Source organism: Falco punctatus (genome assembly GCF_963210335.1).
Source record: "Falco punctatus genome assembly, chromosome: Z".
Taxonomy (NCBI): domain Eukaryota; kingdom Metazoa; phylum Chordata; class Aves; order Falconiformes; family Falconidae; genus Falco; species Falco punctatus.
The window spans coordinates 22,035,665-22,054,348 of NC_137586.1; the positions used below are offsets into that span (position 1 = coordinate 22,035,665).

Below are 18,684 nucleotides of genomic sequence, written 5' to 3' on the forward strand. Positions count from 1 at the left end.
GTGTATACAGACGCACAGGTATACACTACTTGTCCTGGAATTGTATTGCAAGTTGCTAAGCACCAGCTAGGAATGAGTAGATGAGGCATGGTTTACTGCAGAGGATTCAAATCGACACCCACAGAGGCAGGTACTTGACTTGCATCAGTAGGAATAACCATGTTGAATTCATTTGAAGCTATGCTGGCATGCTGTAGCCAAAGATTTGGTCACTGCGATCTGGAATATACTGGTTTGTGAAAAGTTGTCCTGCCTGCCTGTGTTGTTAAGATGACCTGGGGAAGCTTGTCAGCTGATGTTTGCAAGCTGTAACTCGTTGAAATGAGCTCCCATGCAACTCGGAGCTTTTCAACTAATTCTCTCTGCCTGTGTTTTTCACTTGCCACTGAGGTTTTATGGATAGTAAGGACTATAATACATCCATGAAAGGCAGAAGTTTAATTTATCCTCAAAGCTTTTTAGGATTTAAAGCAAATTAACACACTTTTCTTAGCATTAACATTTGAGGAAGTATTAAGTGTGATTTTTTTATGTTTTTTTTCATTCCCACCCCCCAGCCCACAGTTACTTGTGCAGAAGTGGTACTACAGCTGTTGTTCTCTCTAAGCTTGAACCTATCTCTGTTAAGTACTTCCGACTCATACTAACTGTACACATACAACTTCTGTTGTTGAAATTACCATCTCGTGATACTTGAAGATGGGGAGTGTTGCATATCTTTTGTCCTATCATTTCCATGAGCCAGACTGTCATAATTGTGCTAAGACAACCTGCTCCAGAGAACACATGCAGCCTTGGTTTTGGAATTGGTGCAGTAAAGCTCCTCCTGGTGCTGGATTTGTTGTTTCTGTTTCAAAATAGGAAGCAAGAAGTCCCCTGAGGTGAGAGAACTGTGGATCTGTAGTGTTAAGTATTTTACCTTCCAGAAAAAGCAACGTATTGAGAGTGGAAGATTATTGGGAGTAATGATACATTCAGAGTTACAGGACTGCTTATAACTTCAGTTTCATGAGGTAATAGATCTAAAAAATAATTTAGCAGCTAGGTACTTTACCTGCAGGGCTGCGCATTGACCTTAACAGAGAGAAGTGATATACCAGGAATTTGAAAAGTAGTAATCTTTTTCTTTCAAGGAATCTCTTGTTTTCTCCTGTATAAGGAAAGGTAGTTCAAACATATGTACGTTAGAAATCCATACTAGTATTTTAAAAATCATGCTGCAGTCACATTTTAAGTATGTGACAACGCAACTTAAGTAATTTTTTTTCTGTATTAGTTTAAGGTGATACACATGATATACTTTTCTCCTGATGTGAAACTGTTACACCAAAGCCCCTTATATTTATAATGATACTGCAGTATAATTATACTAGTGAAGTACAGCTAGAGTATTGTTTGGTCCCTGTTTGTAGGACTGATTTGCTTTAGTGCTTTAGCTACATGAACTTTACTAGCTGCTATTCTGTCTTATATTCCCTTTTTGACAGTAATGCTGATATGGTAAACTGGGGTTTGACAGCTATGGAATGAGGGAATATTTGTGACCATATTTCATGTTGAAACCCCATATAACAAATCTCTTTGTTCTCTCACATTTTTCTCATGAGACTAGACTATTTCTGAAAAAAGATGCAAAGCTCACAAATTTTGCATTTTTGCTTTAATGACATTTTGCTGTCAACATCATATTTCAACACTGCAAAACAGCATTACAGTTCCTAAACCATAAGCTTCTGGAGCTGTGCCTACGTTCCTACCTTTGTGGTCTGTAATACTGCTTTTTTTGGGGTGCCTTTCCTTTTTTTCCTGTCTTTTGCACATCATCTTTTTCTTCTTTCTAGTATCAAATTTCATATGTTAAAGTTTATTAAAATTTCTATTCCCCTTCTCTGCTCTGTTTGCCCACCATACCCCTTTAGTATTTATGTTTGGGTTTTTTTATGTTTGTCCAACTTATCTTTCATTCAGCTCTCAGCTGTGGGTGATAGAGATTACCAGCCTGCTCAGGCTATCAGGTATCATGATATGCTCTACCATCAAACTTTAACTGAAATTATTGCAGAGAGATGGCTTCACAAATCAGCTGGATCTTACTGATCTTACTGACAGCACTGCTGACCACATTTGGGGAACCGGTGGCTTGGTGAATACTGTAGGCCAACAAATGTCATTCATAATCATTATGACGTGTCAGTCACTTAAGTGAGAATGAACGTGTGTTGTCCTTCTTAACATTGGTCACAGCAACAGAGTCATGACACCAGCTAAATCTGTCGATGATATTCTTAAGACTAGATACTCTTTTGGGTTCAGGCCATTCTTTCTTCCGCAAATGCCTAGCTGATCTTCCCCCCTCCCCCCCCCCCCCCATTATAGAGCTTTCATTTTCTCACTGAAGATACTGCTTTACATCTCTTTTTCTTTGGATTCTGTTTCTTTAATGGAAGAATACTCCAGTGACTTCACAAGACAACTTGTTCAATGCTAAGTATTTCACATACTTAACAGTTTCTTTCCTGCCTGTTCCCTCACTGCGTTTTCCCTATTTTTGGAGGACGTCACTTGAACTTCTGTGTACTGGGCTAATCATGACCCAAGAATGCTGCTCATTGCCTTGGTTATTTCTAATTTGACCAGTAACTTAAGGCATGTTAGTGGCTGGAAGCCTTGGGTTTTAAAAACCGGCTTCTGGGATACTGGAAACAGTTGGTTGCCTTTTGATTTTATTACAGCTTGAAATATGCCAAGTCTCAACTCAGTTATGATGAGGGTGATAACTTCTCAAATGAATGCAGACCAAGTTGTTTCTTATCTTAAGCTTGAACATACTCTGTTCCTATGGTAATCAGAGAGTCCGTCTTGATAGAGTTTTGGATCACATCTGCACCCAGTGTAGGCATGCGTGTGTATATAAACATTCTGCTTTATAACAGATGAGAATATGAGCTTGTATATATTTTTTTTTTTGCATGACTATAGCATTCTGTCCTCTGTCCCTTTGTATATAATGTGTATGGTAATGTATGGTTGGCTGAGGAAAATTTGTTGTTACCTTTATTACTGTGCAGCTGTAAATTATATTTTAACCAATTTAACAAGTGATGAATAATGAACTAGACTATTACATTTCGTTGTTGTGTATGTAGCAAACTAGATGCATGTAGCATGTTTTGGGGCAAATAGGAATTGAATCCTTGTCTAGAGAGCTTACAGTTTTAAATTAATGAAAATGTTTTAAAGACTACAAATATTAAAATACTTTTAATCAAATGCTGTTTTGTGGAAGCAGGCTTAATAATTTATCACTTTACATGCAAGTTAGTTTACCTGCTAAGCATTAGTGTTGTCAGAATTTATTAACAAAAGTCGTCTTGGTACATAGCAGTTGTTTTATAGGGGTGGTGTTCCGTCCATGCAAGTTATTTCTTTGACTGTTCCCTTCCAATCTTTAAGCCATAGTCCACTTTCAGTATGGCTCATCAATTAGGTTGTAAGTTAAATGGAAATGTGCTGTCTCGCATACACTCCTAACCCCCAGTTTTCCTTCTGGCTACAGATTTCACTCCTTACTTCACATGGCATCTTTATGTTTTGGATCTTTCACACCTGGTTGCAAAGGAAAGAAAAAATGTTCTGGAGAGGCAGGGGGGAAATCCTGCTATTCAAGACTCCTTTTTTGGGGATTATGTTGCTATTCCATCACCACAACAGAATTCCCCAAATTCAAAAGATGTTAAACAATGTAACACCTGTAGGACTACTGTGGGTATATCTCACTCTTCTTTTGCACCTTCCTGAATTTCAAGCAAAGCTCTGCTAAGAACTTCTGAGACTTCTCAGCACTTTGTTGATAGGCAAATTTGCATGGCATTCACAAGGCTTGCTGCATTCTACATCTCCTGTTTTCGTTCTGGGTCACACATAAAAGAATACTTTATTTAAAATTTCAGACAGCATTATGTATACTAATGAAATTAATTTTCTGTTGGTGCAGCTCCTAACTGAGATAGTGGCTGCATACGTAAGATGGTTATAAGCTTTGGTGATGGTGCTTGTTTCAGTGGAGTGTCTATATCTATCTGTGTCTCATCTTTATGTGATCAGTGCATATGTAACACACAGCCAGGTTTTCCACCACACAGCCAGGTGGAGTCCTATCTACATTGGTTTAGCTATCTAGTGTCCAAGATACATTGTGTCTTCAGCTTCCAAACCTGGACAGAACTAAGGTGTATTTTTGAGGGTGTAGCAAACCTTAAAAGTATCAGGCATATAGCAAGTTTTTAAGCCTTTCTGTGCCTAACTTCTATTTTATTTCTGATTTTGGAGGTTATCAGATTTGTAGGGGCTTTTAAAGATTCCTACTGTCTGTAACATAAGGGACCTGAATGTATTTAGAAGTCTAACTGTAGGATTTTCCCATAACAGACCTTGTAGCTACTATGCACTACTTCTGACAAAGTCCTGAGTTTCAAGCGTTTCCTGGGTAATGTGATATTCTTTATGGCCGTGTTTGTAGAATGGAAGTAGAAATAAAGTTACAGGGTGTCTTGGGGAGCCAGAAAATGCGTGACTGAAAACCTGAGAAGGTTCTCATGGCAATGTCTAGAGAAACTGGTACAGGGAGAAATGTGGTTTCTCTCTGAACCTGCCAATGTGATATCCTGCAATTGCTAGATGTGTACCTACAGTAATGCTGTTCTGTGAACCCAGATCTTTGTACCAGAAGTCACTTGACTGTTAAGCTACATGCTGCTTCCTCTGTAGTGCACACAGGGCTGCATAACTGCAAGTATTTTCAGTTTGAATGGAAACCTCACTGTTGCTTTCTATACATGTGTACATATGTTAATATTTCATGGGAAGTAAAGTAGAATTGTGTGTTCCTTTAATTAGCGCCAAGAGCCTGAAAATAGTTTGGAAGGGGGGGGGGGGGGGGGGCGACCCACAAAAAACCTGAAACCAACAGCAAATGACTGCTTTCCTGAGGCATTACGTACTTGTTTCACAGTAATAAAATTCGATGGCTTCTGAATTGCGCAGTTGGATAGAAGGTGAAATGTTAAAAAAAGAAACTTTTTGTGACAACCCCTGTCTTCTTTTGAACTATTTCTAGCATTTCCATAGTTACCTGTTTTGACAAACTCCTTGTCAAGGGAGGAAAAATATACTTCAGTGAGTTGTAATAAGGTTATGGTTTCAATGGGTGTTTCTCCCTCCTCCCTACCCTGAATGATTACATTAAAATTACGTTCTGTTTGGTTGCTACAATACATACCCACTTTTCCCATTTATTTGATCATAAGTATTATTTATTTGAGAGATGGTATGATCAAAACTAGGTTCAGTCATGGAGGTTACTTTACACAGAATTAGTGTTCCTTTAACCAGAATGAGATACAGTTTAGAAAAATTATTTGGCACTGCTGGGATTGTACATTATACTTCTGCTTCTGTTTTCTTTCAGATACTTCAGTTGAGAAGTTGTAAAATGCGTGTTCTGACATAGAGACTGTACATTCTTGCATGGAGAATAGGGCTTAGCAAATAAGTATTTTGCTCCTGAAGCCACAAAAAGCTGCAGAATATGATTTACAGTTCTGGGAAATGCTACTAGAAAGCACAGGGATAAGCAGTGCTCTGAGCAAAATATTTGCCACCATTGCTGTCCGGGATTGCAAGCAGGATTGATAATTTGGGACAGATTAAAATGACTTGGCTTGCACTGAATAGTTTTTGCATCATAAATTATGCATGATTCCAGGGAGAATTATGACTGAGTGTGAAAGAAAGGGCAGTAAAATCTGACAATATAAAGAGCTGAGCTACAGAGGTCTAAATAAAAGGGAGTGGTCAGAGAAGTCACTATATATATATATATATATATATAAAAATTGAGAGCTTGAAGAAACCATCATCTTTTAGAGTTTTTCCCTCTTGTTCACTTTAACTTTCTCCTCGAGTTTGAAACATGGGTGCTTGTCAGCCTCCACAGAAGAGGATCAAAGCAACAGTTTGCCTATGCTGCAGATCCCAAGGCTGTAGGGGAGGGAGGTGGTGCTGCTCTGGTGCTCCTCTCCGTGTGGGAGGGAGCGCATGGAGCATTGGCTCAGTCTCCTAATTCATTGTCAGCACAGCTGAACGGGGGTGGAGGGAGAAGTAACATGTACCAGGAAAAAGGCTGGTACAGATTACATCATATGTAGAGTAAGGGGAAAGCAAGGACCAAACTGGGACTGAGTCACAGCTACAGTTCCTTGTTTGCTCTGTGGGCATCAAGGCAGTGCATTGCCCTTTATTCAGGGCAGAGTGCAGTGGTGCCAGGCTAGTTTGTGATTTTGCTGCTTCTACAGAGTTTCATCTGTGACCTTGAATGTATATGTAGTTCTGTATAAAAATCTTTGCAGTCTTATAAAAATAATTCAGGCACAAACTCTTACTGACTTAATGGGTTGACGAGTTGCCTTACGTTCTAGTGTCTCTGCCTTTTCTCTTCCTTTTGCCAGTCATTACATGTTCTTGCCAAATAAGTTTGCTACACTGTGCTGCCATAAAGACTATGTCCTGCCAGAGATCCTGTAGCTCAGAAGTAGAAATTTAGTAATTTAGTAGTAGTTAGCATTGCTTCTTTGTAAATTGATTTAAACAAAAATTCCTGTGAGTTAGAATTAGTATTAACTGATTTAACTTGGTAGTAAATGTGGTATTAGCACTACATTTAAAACTAAATATCGGGCTGTTGTCAAAGCATATATTTGTACATATATTTGTAATCAATACATTGGTTTAGCACACATTAATTGTGGAGGGCTTTAAAGCTTAACTGCGCCTCTTTACAGGAACGCAAAACGCACAAACTGCCTTCATCTAAAGATATTTAGTATGCATGTTCTTCACAAAATTAGCAGTCAGTTGGCTTAGTGCTTGATTTAAATAATTATTTTGGCAAAGCCAGATATGCCTTTCTTACTCAAGCTGCTCGTCTGTTTTTGCCATGCACCGACACAGCCCTTCATTTAGTATGTTATTCCCAACCTGGCACTGAGGAGCTCGTGCTGAGCTGCTAAGTTGACAAGGCCTGCTCTGCATCAGAACATTCAGTGCTTTCCAGTGATGAGGTCCTCTCTCTGCCTCCTGCTCTTGAAATATGATGTAATATCAGACTATTTCATCTTGCCTATTTAACTTGTCAAACTGGAACACAGAGTTTAGTTAACCAGTTTGGTGATATTATAAAAACAGGTGAATTAACTTCTAGCACATTGCTGGATTTCTAGTTAATTTGTCAGTGAAAAAAAAATTATGATGTGATAAATTGTCTTGTAACATGCATCTTTTTTAATACTGTTCCAAAACAGATTTTTTCCTGTTCCATTTGTCATTTTTTAAATTTTTGCTAACTGTTCAAGTTCATTAATGATTAAACATAAAACATTCAATCTAGACACCAAAATGCGAGCAAGTATTCTATGAATATGTAGTGTCTGTACAGTTCAAACGACCGTTAATCTGTTAGATGTTTCTCAGTTCTGACATCAAATAATGGTTAGTTAACCCTTTTCAGATGAAGAGAAATCAGGCGTATTTCAATGTATGTTATTAAGATAACTTATTATAACAATGTATGTAATTAAGATAACTTAGGAAGTTGGAATGGTTTCTAAGACAGCATAAAGAAGCTATTTTTAATTTAATCAAAATACAAATGTATCTGAAATGAAATGTGACATCTTGCTCAAAATTAATAATAAATAAAACTTTTGAAAGTCATCTGGAAGGAACAAAACCAAACCAAGTACCACTGTTAAAATAACCTTTAAACGTTCCCTCTTGGGCATCATTACATTGGTCCGGTGTGTCTAACCTAACAACCTGCATCCTTAGAGCTGCTTGTTCACAAGTTTGGGTTGTCCTTTGCCTTTGGGATTGAAAACACTCCGTGAGAATCGAGTGGTGTGATAACTGATGACTGACTGGAGGGCTGAGAGGGAAACAGTAAGGAAGTAGGAGGAAGGAGAGGAGAAATTCCTCAGATTGTGGGGTTCAGGAGGTGCTGCAGGTGCCTGTGGAGAAGACTAGCAAGAAGTGTTCAATAAAGGCTAGCCACTATTGAGCAAGACCCCAGCTGAAGCAATAAACGAGTCTTAGAGAAATCTTTTATATTTATGACATTTTCCTGCTAGGAGGAACAAATTTTATTTATTTTGTAAAGCTGCTAGTTTGTTCAGAAAAAGTAAAGCAGTGACAATATGAGATCCTTTAAAAGTGCAAGAATGCTTTTTCAAGATCAGCATGGTTATTTTACTAGATCACAACTGTATGTTGGCCAGTGAAAGCTGGTGAAAAGAGCCTTACTTGAGTCTGAAAAGCAGATGACAGTTATACATTAACATTTTAAATGGACTTGGAGCATTTGGAATTTAGTTACAGCTGCTAGTATCTGACTAAGATAACTTTGTTAAAGTGATCACTGAAAGAGATTTGATGTTAGCAAGTAGCTGTTCATAAGTGAATTACATTCGTATTTTAATAAATCATTTCAGGCTGTTTGAGCAGACACTATGATGCAGTCTTCAGATAGCACAAAGGTATATGACCTTATTTCTTAGTAGTGGGGTAATACAACCACTGTAGGACTAATCCCCTTGAAATCAATAAGGTCATGGTAGATTTATACGGGCATGTGGTAAACAAGGATGGAATTGAGAGATGTTATAATGAGGTTTTGCTATACTGACTTGAAAATTTGACCTTGCTATGCTTAGCAGTATTTTTATTTGAGTATAGAATTTTTTCCTTCACTTCAGCCTGCAAAGTCGCGTGTGTCCTGCTTGTGTATTTTCATGCTATATATGCATGCGAAGTGTTTTGCCTCTGCTCTGTGCATCTGTGAATTTAAGTATAGAGGCAACTAAGGACTAAGAAAAAGGTGTTAGTTTTTATGGTATCTCTAAGATAAGGTTGTCTTTAAATACTGCCTTTTAAAATTTTCTTAAATCTTCATGTACTTGCTATGTCAACTCTTGGCAGTATCACATGTATTTTAATGCCATTTCTAAAATTATGGCTTGGTCTTCTGCTCAAAGAGAAGTGTACTGGTCTAGTTTCTCCTTAGCTCTTCCATATACTTGTGATCTGGAGAAAGTGTTCAGCCTTTTTTCCTCCTGTATCCCAATCTAAATGTGGATATTATCAGCTTCCTCATGACATTGTGTTGGTTGCAGGTAATTTGTATTCGTGTCCAAAGTGTTATAATAATTTGTATCGCCTTTCTGCTTTTGTTTCTAATACTTTCCACTATCTGCCCTGACAAACGCATAGAGAGGTCATGTTAGCAAAATTTGCAGATCATCCTTTCCATCATAGGAAACACATGCTAACAGATAAAAACCAAATTTCAGTGTTTTTCAGGGGGGGTTGTTTTTACTTTGGGGGTTCTTTGTAGTTTTACTCTAAACAAGATGGCATGGTCTACTAACAGCTGTTTTTCTATTTTACCTGTGGACAAGCCAGTAATTGCACTTGCTTCAGCTAATAGCTTCAGCATTTATCAGCGGAAGCAGCCAAATCCCAGTTCAGGTCATTTTTATTAGTGAATTTCTAGGTTAACCTGTATCCAGCCATGTTTCAGTACCGAGCTTCACAAAGCTAAATCAACAAGCTGTACGAGCCTTTTCTGAATGAATGTCCTGGGTGGATATTTTGGCTGCACAGTAGGAGTAGGATCATGCATCATACAGTTGCTTCAGTTTATCAGAGGTGGGGGTAAACCTCTAAAAGCAGATCACTTTTATTTTTTCACCTGTACAGAGGCAGTAGGTAAGACTTTACACCTGTTACAAATGCAGTGCATTTATTTTGGGTAATACACCTGGTGGATACCTAGAGTTAACATACAGCTCACAAAAGCAGTGTTATGAATAGTCCAGTTCACATCACAATGTCCAGTTCACCTTTGCTGGTGAATAATCTCATCAGTCATCAGCTGAGACTGTATTGGCCTCCCTTGTTTCTCAGACCAGGCTGGTCCTTGGCCTTACTGAGTGTCTTCCAAGTCTCTAGGTCAGGGTTTCCCTTAGGGATTGTTATGCCTCCCCCTGCCCTGTTGTTTTTTCTTCTGAGTTGCTAGTACCATCTCAGTGGTTTCAGTTCTCTCCTAGGGTGTGGGGTTTTTTGTTATTATTTTGTTTATTTATTAATCTTGCATGGCTTCGGCTGATGTACTGGCAGAGTCGAAGTTGCAGAACTGTTTCTTCAAAAACTGCACCCTGGGGCACAGATACCTAACGTCACAGGCATAGTGAGTTCAAGGAAGGGATGGGAGTGATAAATAGCTGTATAGAAGTAGGTCCTACTTAGAAAACAACGTAAAAGGTAGGCTTGTTCTTAATGCATTTTCACATTCATTGATGATTGCGTTTAATTTCTTTCCCTTCTTGATCCAACAGAATAGTAAAACTGGTACACCACAATGCAGTTTTGCTTCAACATGACCAGAACACTAAGAACATTCTGAACTAGGGCTGAAATTGTGGTTGTAGAAAAACAATTAATTTTGCCACTTTTTTTTTACCTATGTGCCTGAAAATTCAGATTATAAAATTAAGAAAAACGATGACTGTTTACTGTGTTTGTTGTGGCTTAATCCCAGCCAGCGACTCAGTACCACACAGCTGCTTGCTAACCAACACCCTCCCTGCAGTGGGATGGGGAAGAGATGCATGGGTTGAGATAAGAACAGTTTAATAATTGAAATAAAATAAAGTTAACAATTGTAATGGAAAGGGAGATAACAAAAAGAGAGAAATAAAACTCTAAGGGGGGAAAACCCCAAACAAAAACAAAAAAAGGAAGAAGGAAAAAAAACACAAAACAAATTATGCATAATACAATTGTGCTACTACCTGCTGACTGATGCCCAGTCAGGCCCTAAGCAGCGACTCTGCCCTGCCAGCCAGCTGCCGCCAGTTTATATACTGAACCTGATGTCATACGGTATGGAATATCTCTTTGGCTGGTTCAGGTCAGCTGTCCTGGCTCTGCTGCCTCCCAGCTTCTTGTGCCCCTCCAGCCCTCTCACTGGCAGGGCGTGAGAAGCTGAAAAGTCCTCGACTTAGTATAAACGTTACCTAGAAACACCTAAAAATATCAGTTTATCAACACTATTCTCTTCCCAAATCCAAAACACAGCACTGCACCAGCTATTAAGAAGAAAATTATCTCTGTCCTAGCTGAAACCAGGACAGTGCTTTATTCCAGCATTGTGTATTGCATTTACTATTGATTTATCTAATTATCTTTCTACTGTATTTTTAGGAGATTCTTAAGAATGAAAGTTATAGAGAAGAAATGAAACAGAAAATCAAAGATGTGTCCGAAAAGGATAAGCTGCTTCAGGCCAAGGAATACAAGGAAGGACTTGTTGCTGAACCAGCTCATACTCAGGTTAAAGGCCACGCATCTGCCCCTTACTACGGAAAGAAGGAGCCTTCGCAAGATCCAATGAGCACTGCAAATACCTTTCAGCCGGGCTCCTGGATGCCACCAGGCAGTGGCAGTAGTCATAATAAATAAACAGTTGTAATGTACAGATATTAGTAATGGTAAATATTTTGACAGACAACATGAACAGCTATTATGTATAAGTGAGTGTTCAATAAAGTAATACTAAAGCAGTTTAATTTCTTTTTACAGAACTGTTGAAATAGACTTAATCATGACAAACTACTGTAAAATGTTTGAATTTAGTGAAAAACAGGGTGTGTTATTAAGCAAGTTTATTTTTGACAGTTGCTATTCATCAGTTACTCTTGAAATCACAGGTAGAAGGTTTTCTAGGTAACTTTTTTTAAGCAGCTCTCAACAATTTTTCCTTGAAGATTAATTTATATTTAGAATTGGTTTTGATGTAATAAATTCTAGTTGATCAGTACACTTAAATTTTCCCAAACCTAGGCATCAGTGTAAGATACTTTAGAATGCTTAATTCCCTTGGAACTGCCAGCGTGCTTTCCTCTGGCAAGTGGATGGAAAACTATTTTGTTGACAGGAATGACTATGACACTACACTGAGTATGCAATGTATTGATCTGAGAGACATTCTTGTAACATAGATTGAAGAAAACAATCAACACATGACACTGTCATTAATATTAAAAATATTAAAAGTTATTAAATTATTAAAATACTTCAGTTACTTACTGAAATAGTAAAAAAACTATTTCTGGTGCATGGTGGAACTTCCCTAAATAATTAGATCTGTTGGGCCATAGTTTAGATACATAAACTTGTGCAGATTACTTGCTTTGAGATGATATTTGAGAATCACAGGGTGGTCAGGGTTGGAAGGGACCCCTGGAGATCACCTAGTGCAACCCCCTGCTACAGCAGGTTCACCTGCAGCAGGTTGCACAGCATTGCGTCTAGGCAAGTATTGAATGTCTCCAGAGAAGGAGACTCCACAGCCTCTCTGGGCAGCCTGTTCCAGTGCTCGGTCACCCTCAAGGTAAGGACGTTCTGCCTTATATTCTGGTGGAACTTCCTGTGTTGCAGTTTGTGCCCATTGCCTCTTGTCCTGTCACTGGGCACCACTGAAAAGAGTCTGGCCCCAGCCTCTTCACACTCACCCTTCAGATATTTGTGGACATTGATAAGGTCCCCTCTCAGTCTTCTCTTCTCCAGGCTAAGCAGGCCCAGGTCCCTCAGCCTTTCCTCAGAAGGGAGATGCTCCAGCCCCCTCACCATCTCTGTAGCCCTCGCTGGACCCTCTCCAGTAGTTCCCTGTCCCTCTTGAACTGGGGAGCCCAGAACTGGACACAGCACTCCAGCTACAGCCTCATCAGGGCAGAGCAGAGGGGAGGATCACCTCCCTCGACCTGCTGGCCACGTTCCCCTAATGCCCCCCAGGATCCCACTGGCCGCCTTGGCCACCAGGGCACACTGCTGGCTCATGGGCACCTTGCTGTGCTCCAGCACTCCCAGGCCCTTCTCCGCAGAGCTGCCTTCCAGCAGGTCAGCCCCAGCCTGTGCTGGTGCGTGGGGTTGTCCCTCCCCAGGTGCAGGACCCTACACTTGCCTCTGCTGAACTTCATCAGGTTCCTCCCCACCCAACTCTCCAGCCTGTCCAGGTCTCGCTGAATGGCAGCGCAGCCTGCTGGGGTATCAGCCCCTGCTCCCAGCTCTGTATCATCAGCAAACCCGCCGAGGGGACACTCAGTCCCTTCATCCAGGTCACTGATGAGTAAGTTGACCAGGACTGGACCCAGTACTGACCCCTGGGGAACACCGTGAGCTACAGACCTCCAGCCAGACTCTGCACCGCTGGTCACAACCCTCCGAGCTCTGAGTTCAGCCAGTTCTCCATCCACCTCTCTGTCCACCCATCCTACCCACACACTGCCTGTGCTTACCTGTGAGGATGTTATGGGAGACAGTGCCAAAAGCCTTGCTGAGGTCAAAGCAGACAACATCCACCTCTCTCCCCTCATCTAGCCAGCCAGTCAATCCACCATAGAAAGTTATTATGTTGGTCAGTCATGATTTCCCCTTGGTGACCCCCTCTTGACTAGTGATAACCTTCTTTTCCTCCACAGGTTTTGAGATGACCTCCAGGCTGAGCTGTTCCATCACCTTTCCAGGGATGGAGGTGAGACTGACCGGCCTGTAGCTTCCTGGGTCTCCCATCCTGCCCTTCTGGAAGACTGGAGTGACACTGGCTTTCCACCAGTCCTCCAGCACCTCTCCTGTCCTCCATGACCTTCAAAGATGATGGAGAGTGGCTTAGCAGCAACATCTGCCAGCTCCCTCAGCACTGAGAGGTGGGTCCCATCACGGCCCATGGGTGTTGGTGTCAAGCTTCCAAGGGAAAGTCTTCCTTTCTCCAGACTTTCTCTCTTGCCTACAAGGCCTGGGATACCCAAGAGCCACCCTTGGCAGTAAAAACTGGAGCAAAGGCAGCATTCAGTCACTCCACCTTCTGTGTCCTTCATCACAAGGGCTCCCACCTCATTCGGCAGCAGGCACACATTTTCCCCAGTCATCCTTTTCCTGCTGAGACACTTGGAAGAAGCCCTTCTTGTTGTCCTTCACCTCTCTCACCAGATTTAATCCGAAACAGACCTTAGCCTTCTACATGTTCTGACAACATTTCTATATTCCTCCCAAGTGCCATCCCTTTTTCCATATCCCACAAACTCCCTTCTGTTTTGAGGTTTGCCAGAAGCTCCTGGCTTATCCATGGAGGCCTCCGGCCTCCTGCCCCCTCTGCTTGATTTCTTGCTCACAGGGATGCCCCGACCTTGAGCTTGGAGGAAGCGATGCTTGAATTTTAGCCAGCTCTATCGGATCCCCACACCTTCTACAGCCCTAACCCACGGGATTCCTCCAAGCAGGTCCTTGAAGAGGCTAAAGTTAGCTCTCCTGAAGTCCAGGGTTGCAATCCTACTTACTGCCCTGCTTCCTCCATGCAGGATCCTCAACTCCACCATCCCATGGTCACTGCAGCCAAGGCTGCCCCCAACCCTCACATCCCCAACTAGTCCTTCTCGGTTTGTTAGTACATCAGGAACTTCACGTCAAAATCAAGACCACAAATTTTCTTGAAAAAAGTATCAAATTTATTTATGCAGTGCATGCCTCACCAGTTCTCCACCATGTGTTTTAAGATATGCAGGTATTAAAGACAGAACACATACACATTTGACAACACTTGATAGAAAACACGGAGACTTAATGCCATGTATTTATAAAATGCAAAAATGTCATATTCTAGTAATGCTTGCTTTGACCAACAAAGTTGAAAGAGGAATCAACAATAATTCACATTTACTTTTATTTCAGTTAAGAATACCCACTCCTAATCCCCCTTGGTGCCAGCCAGCTCCACAGATCTCATTTGAATGGTATTACTTTTAAGGTTTTATTTTTAAACATGATGAAGAGTTGCCAGAAAGCACAACTCTGTGCTGCTCTTTAGAAATACATGCACGAAGTCTAAAACCTTAAGAGCCACAAGCTCTGTAGAACTAGAGTATTAATAAAAATTAGGCTTTGAAAAATTAATCACTTTTGTTAGAAAAACATGAATTGGAATTAAGGTTAAATAATTTTGGCATTTTTACAACGCAAACCCAACTTGGACTTATTTCCAGCATGCCAGCATTTTGCAACCTGGAAGGCAGCAGAGTTTCAAGGGCCATAAGAACAAAGATCCCACCTATTTTCAGAAGGTCCTACATCAAAGATAGCCAGAAGGCTAGCAAGTATGAATAACTACTGTCGCCAGCATGCACGTCCTCATCCTGTACTTCCCCACAGCCACTTGCTGTAGGTCACTAGGACACACAACACTAGGCCACCTGGGACTTTTGGTCTCACCCCATTTATGGCTAATTTTGAGGCATAAAAAGTTTCCGAAGGCAGGGACCATTCAGTTACAAGTCATCGTTAGGGAAAACAACATAACAGTGTATTTTGTAGAACATGAGTGGCTTAAGACAAATGATGGTAATGAGAACAGACAAGCAGTCTCCTAGAGAATTTGAAGACTCTTCAGAGCTGGTGGTTCAGAAAGCAGGAAAAACTCAAGTACATTCTTTTTGCAGACAGGCCCCACTGTCAGAGACGTTACAGCAGCCCCTGTGGGCACACAGCTGAATGAACCTCATACGCAGTGTCCTTAGAGGAGATCAGTAAGGTTTGCAACCTATCTCTGAAGGTAGCTTATCTCTGCAGCTCTCCTGAAGATGTACCAAGGCTTCCCTTTCTGCAATTCCAGTTTATCATTCACATCTTCCCCATAATTTGACAATTTTAAGACAACTGTTAAGTCATAACTCATCTAAGGAAAAAAATTATCTACCTCCAGAGCCACCCAACAGATTATTTTTTTAATTTAACATGCAAATTTAGCAAAGCAACCTGCACCAGAACACAAGTAGTAAATTAAATGACTGTAACAAGTGTCACTTGGGAAAACTTTTAACACAAATCATCTAGGCAGAAAAAATACATCAAAGGGATAAAATTTCATACTTCAAGAAATAAAATGATCAAGTAGCAAAGGACAGCTGCAACACAAAATGAACAAGTTTTCCATTGAAAAAGTGGATTCTTTGCCAAAGGAAAGCCTTTTTTTGCCCATTTAATCCTTCTTTGTTCGCTTTGCTTTTGCAATATTCTCTTGGCGTTTCTGTTTCTTCTTTTGCTCTCGCTCCCTGGCCTCAATCATTTTTGCAAGCTTCCACGAAAGTGCTGCACTAATTATGAACAATGGTGTAAGTCCCAAGATCACTGTAGTAAGAAAGCCGTATGGGTCCTTTGCAGCCCACTCCACAATGTATTCAGCCCAAGCCTTAATATCAAACATTTTTTCTGGTTTTCTATTGGGAAAATACTACAGAATAATAAAAAAAAAATAGAAATCCGAGAATTCAGTAAAATAAAGCACACATACACAGCAATTACCATTTTAATATAAAGCATCATCTTTCATTATTAAAGAGGAAGGCCATTTTGGCTAAAGTTAAAAGAAGTGTGCAGTGTGTGAAAGCATACTACAGAGCGTTGACCTTATCTTAAAGTGTTGTTTACAAAATAACTAGGCATTTCATCCAACAGCGCCTCAGATACTTACCAAGAAAAAAACGGTACAGGGGTGGGGGGAGGGAATAAATGAAAAAAGTGAAGGCTGTGCTGCTGTAAAAGAGATGAAAAGAGCACCCAGCTGCTTTGCCTCTGCACCGACTCAGCCAGGGAGGCCGGAGGGCCGGAGAAGCGCCCCACACAGCCGAGCCCCCACCCAGCCCCCACCCACCGGCCGGGCCGCGGCCAGACTGACTCCTATGCGCTCGCCCCGCCGCCGGGGCCACGCCCCGCCGCCGGGGCCACGCCCCGCCGCCGGGGCCACGCCCCGCCGCCGGGGCCACGCCCCGCCGCCGGGGCCACGCCCCGCCAGCGCAACCGTCGCACTGGAACCGCCCCCTAACGGCCGGCCGCGCGCCTCGCCCCGCCCCGCCCCCTCCCCCCAGCCGCGCCGCGGGACCCCCTGCCCCGCCCTCACCTGAAGCGGAGGGGCCCAGCGACGCCGCGGGCATCCTCCGGGGCTGCCGGACGGCGGAGGGGAGGCGCCGAGGTCCCTGCGGAGAGAAGACACAGGCCGTGAGGGGAAGGCGCACCCGTTGCGGCCCGTCCACGGCAGCGCCCGCCTCCGCCCGGCACAGGTTAGCGCTGCTCGGGCGCGGGCGGGGGTCGGCGGCGGGGAGGCGTCACCGGGGCGGCGTCGCCGGGGCGCGGCGGGAAGCGCAGCGCCGGTCCCGTCCCCCACGGCTGCCCTCCGGCTGCCCTCCCGCCGCCCCCCGCCGCTGCCCCGCGCCGCTGCCCCCCGGTACCGCTGCCCTGGAGGGCGCCGGCCTGGCGAGCGGAAACAGGAAGGAGGCGCCCGCTCCGCCCATGCCGGCCGGGCGCCGAGGAGACAGAGCGTGGCCGGCTAGAGCGGCCCCGCCGCGCCACGGCCCCGCCTCCTGTGCGCCCGGGCGTCACCGCGGGGCGGGGCAGAGCCGCGTACGGACACCCCGCCCGGGAGTGGGTCCCGCCCCGCGAGCCACGCGTCGCTGCGGGGGCGGGGCAGAGCCGCCCGCACGCAGCTCCGGGGACTGGCGCGGCGGGCGGCGCGTGCCCAGGGCGGGGCGGCGGGGGAGGGTGCCGCGCGGCCTCGTCGCCGCGCTGTGAGGCGGCCGTGCCACCCCGGTGCCCCTGCCCGCGGCGTGTCCTGCGGGCAGCGCTGTCCCATGCGGCCGCTGCTGGCGGCGGCGGGAGCTGTAGGCGGTGCGCTGCGTCCGGCGGGCGGGGCTTGACCGGGACCCCCGGCGGGTCGCGGTGCGGCCCCAGCGGCTGCGGGAGCCTGGTACAGGCTGTGCGTGCGCACCGAGCCTTCCCGCCCCCGCGCCGCACGTGTGCGAGCGCCCCGACGTACGTGCAGGCAGTAGGTGCCGACGGGAGCGAAGCAGGGTCGGGGCTGGGGCACCAGGACGCCGCGCAGTCCGGGAATCCCACACCCTGTAGTGCAACAGCAGGTGCTGTCGGGGCATTCTGCTTCACGTGGCTCTTCTTTGTGTGAACACTTACCTTAGTAAAAGGGGAGCGTGCCGGCCAATACGAAACACATTTTGTCAATGAGTCATTGATGAGACCTGACACACCTGAATTGCTTTAGGCTGAGTACAAGGAAAGCAACTTTGTGCTGTGTGCAGATTTTCAGTATTTGTGCATTCGTGTTCAAAACTTGTCAGTAGTGTTCGAGCTTTTGTCATAGCTTTTGAGAATAGAATAGAATGGAATAGAATAGAATAAAATAGACTATCTCAGTTGTAAGGGGCCTACAACGATCACCTGTCCCAGCTGCCTGACCACTTCAGGGCTGACCAACAGCTGAAGCACGTTGTTACGGACATTCTCCAAATGCCTCTCAAACCCCGACAGGCGCGGGGCATCGGTTGCCTCTAGGAAGCCTCTTCCCGTGTGTGACCACCCTCCGGGTAAAGAAACGCTCCCTAATGCCCAGCCTAAACCTCCCCAGCGCAGCTTTGCCCCATGCCCCGCGCCCGGCCCGGGGGCAGCAGGAGGAAGAGCTCAGCACCCCCCGCCCCACGTCCCCCCTCAGGAAGCTGCAGGAGCCATGAGGGCGCC

The 18,684-nt window shown here is 43.8% G+C and overlaps 2 protein-coding genes across 3 annotated transcripts in view; one reads left to right on the top strand and one right to left on the bottom strand.

Annotated features, from left to right (window-relative positions):
• The window catches only part of NDUFAF2 (NADH:ubiquinone oxidoreductase complex assembly factor 2), a 68,828-nt gene extending 57,147 nt beyond the window's left edge, over positions 1-11,681 (top strand). For both annotated transcript variants that reach the window (XM_080370977.1, XM_080370978.1), the window contains one exon: positions 11,317-11,681. In XM_080370977.1, coding sequence (XP_080227103.1) covers positions 11,317-11,574 — 258 coding nt within the window. In that variant the 3' untranslated portion in view covers positions 11,575-11,681. The remainder of the gene's footprint in view (positions 1-11,316) is intronic.
• Positions 11,682-15,874: 4,193 nt separating this feature from the next.
• SMIM15 (small integral membrane protein 15) lies at positions 15,875-16,366 on the bottom strand (the record flags this gene model as incomplete). Its single annotated transcript, XM_080370979.1, has 1 exon — positions 15,875-16,366. The coding sequence occupies one exon, from the start codon at positions 16,364-16,366 to the stop codon at positions 16,142-16,144; it is 225 nt and encodes a 74-aa protein (XP_080227105.1). The 3' UTR covers positions 15,875-16,141.
• Between the last annotated feature and the right edge of the window lie 2,318 nt (positions 16,367-18,684).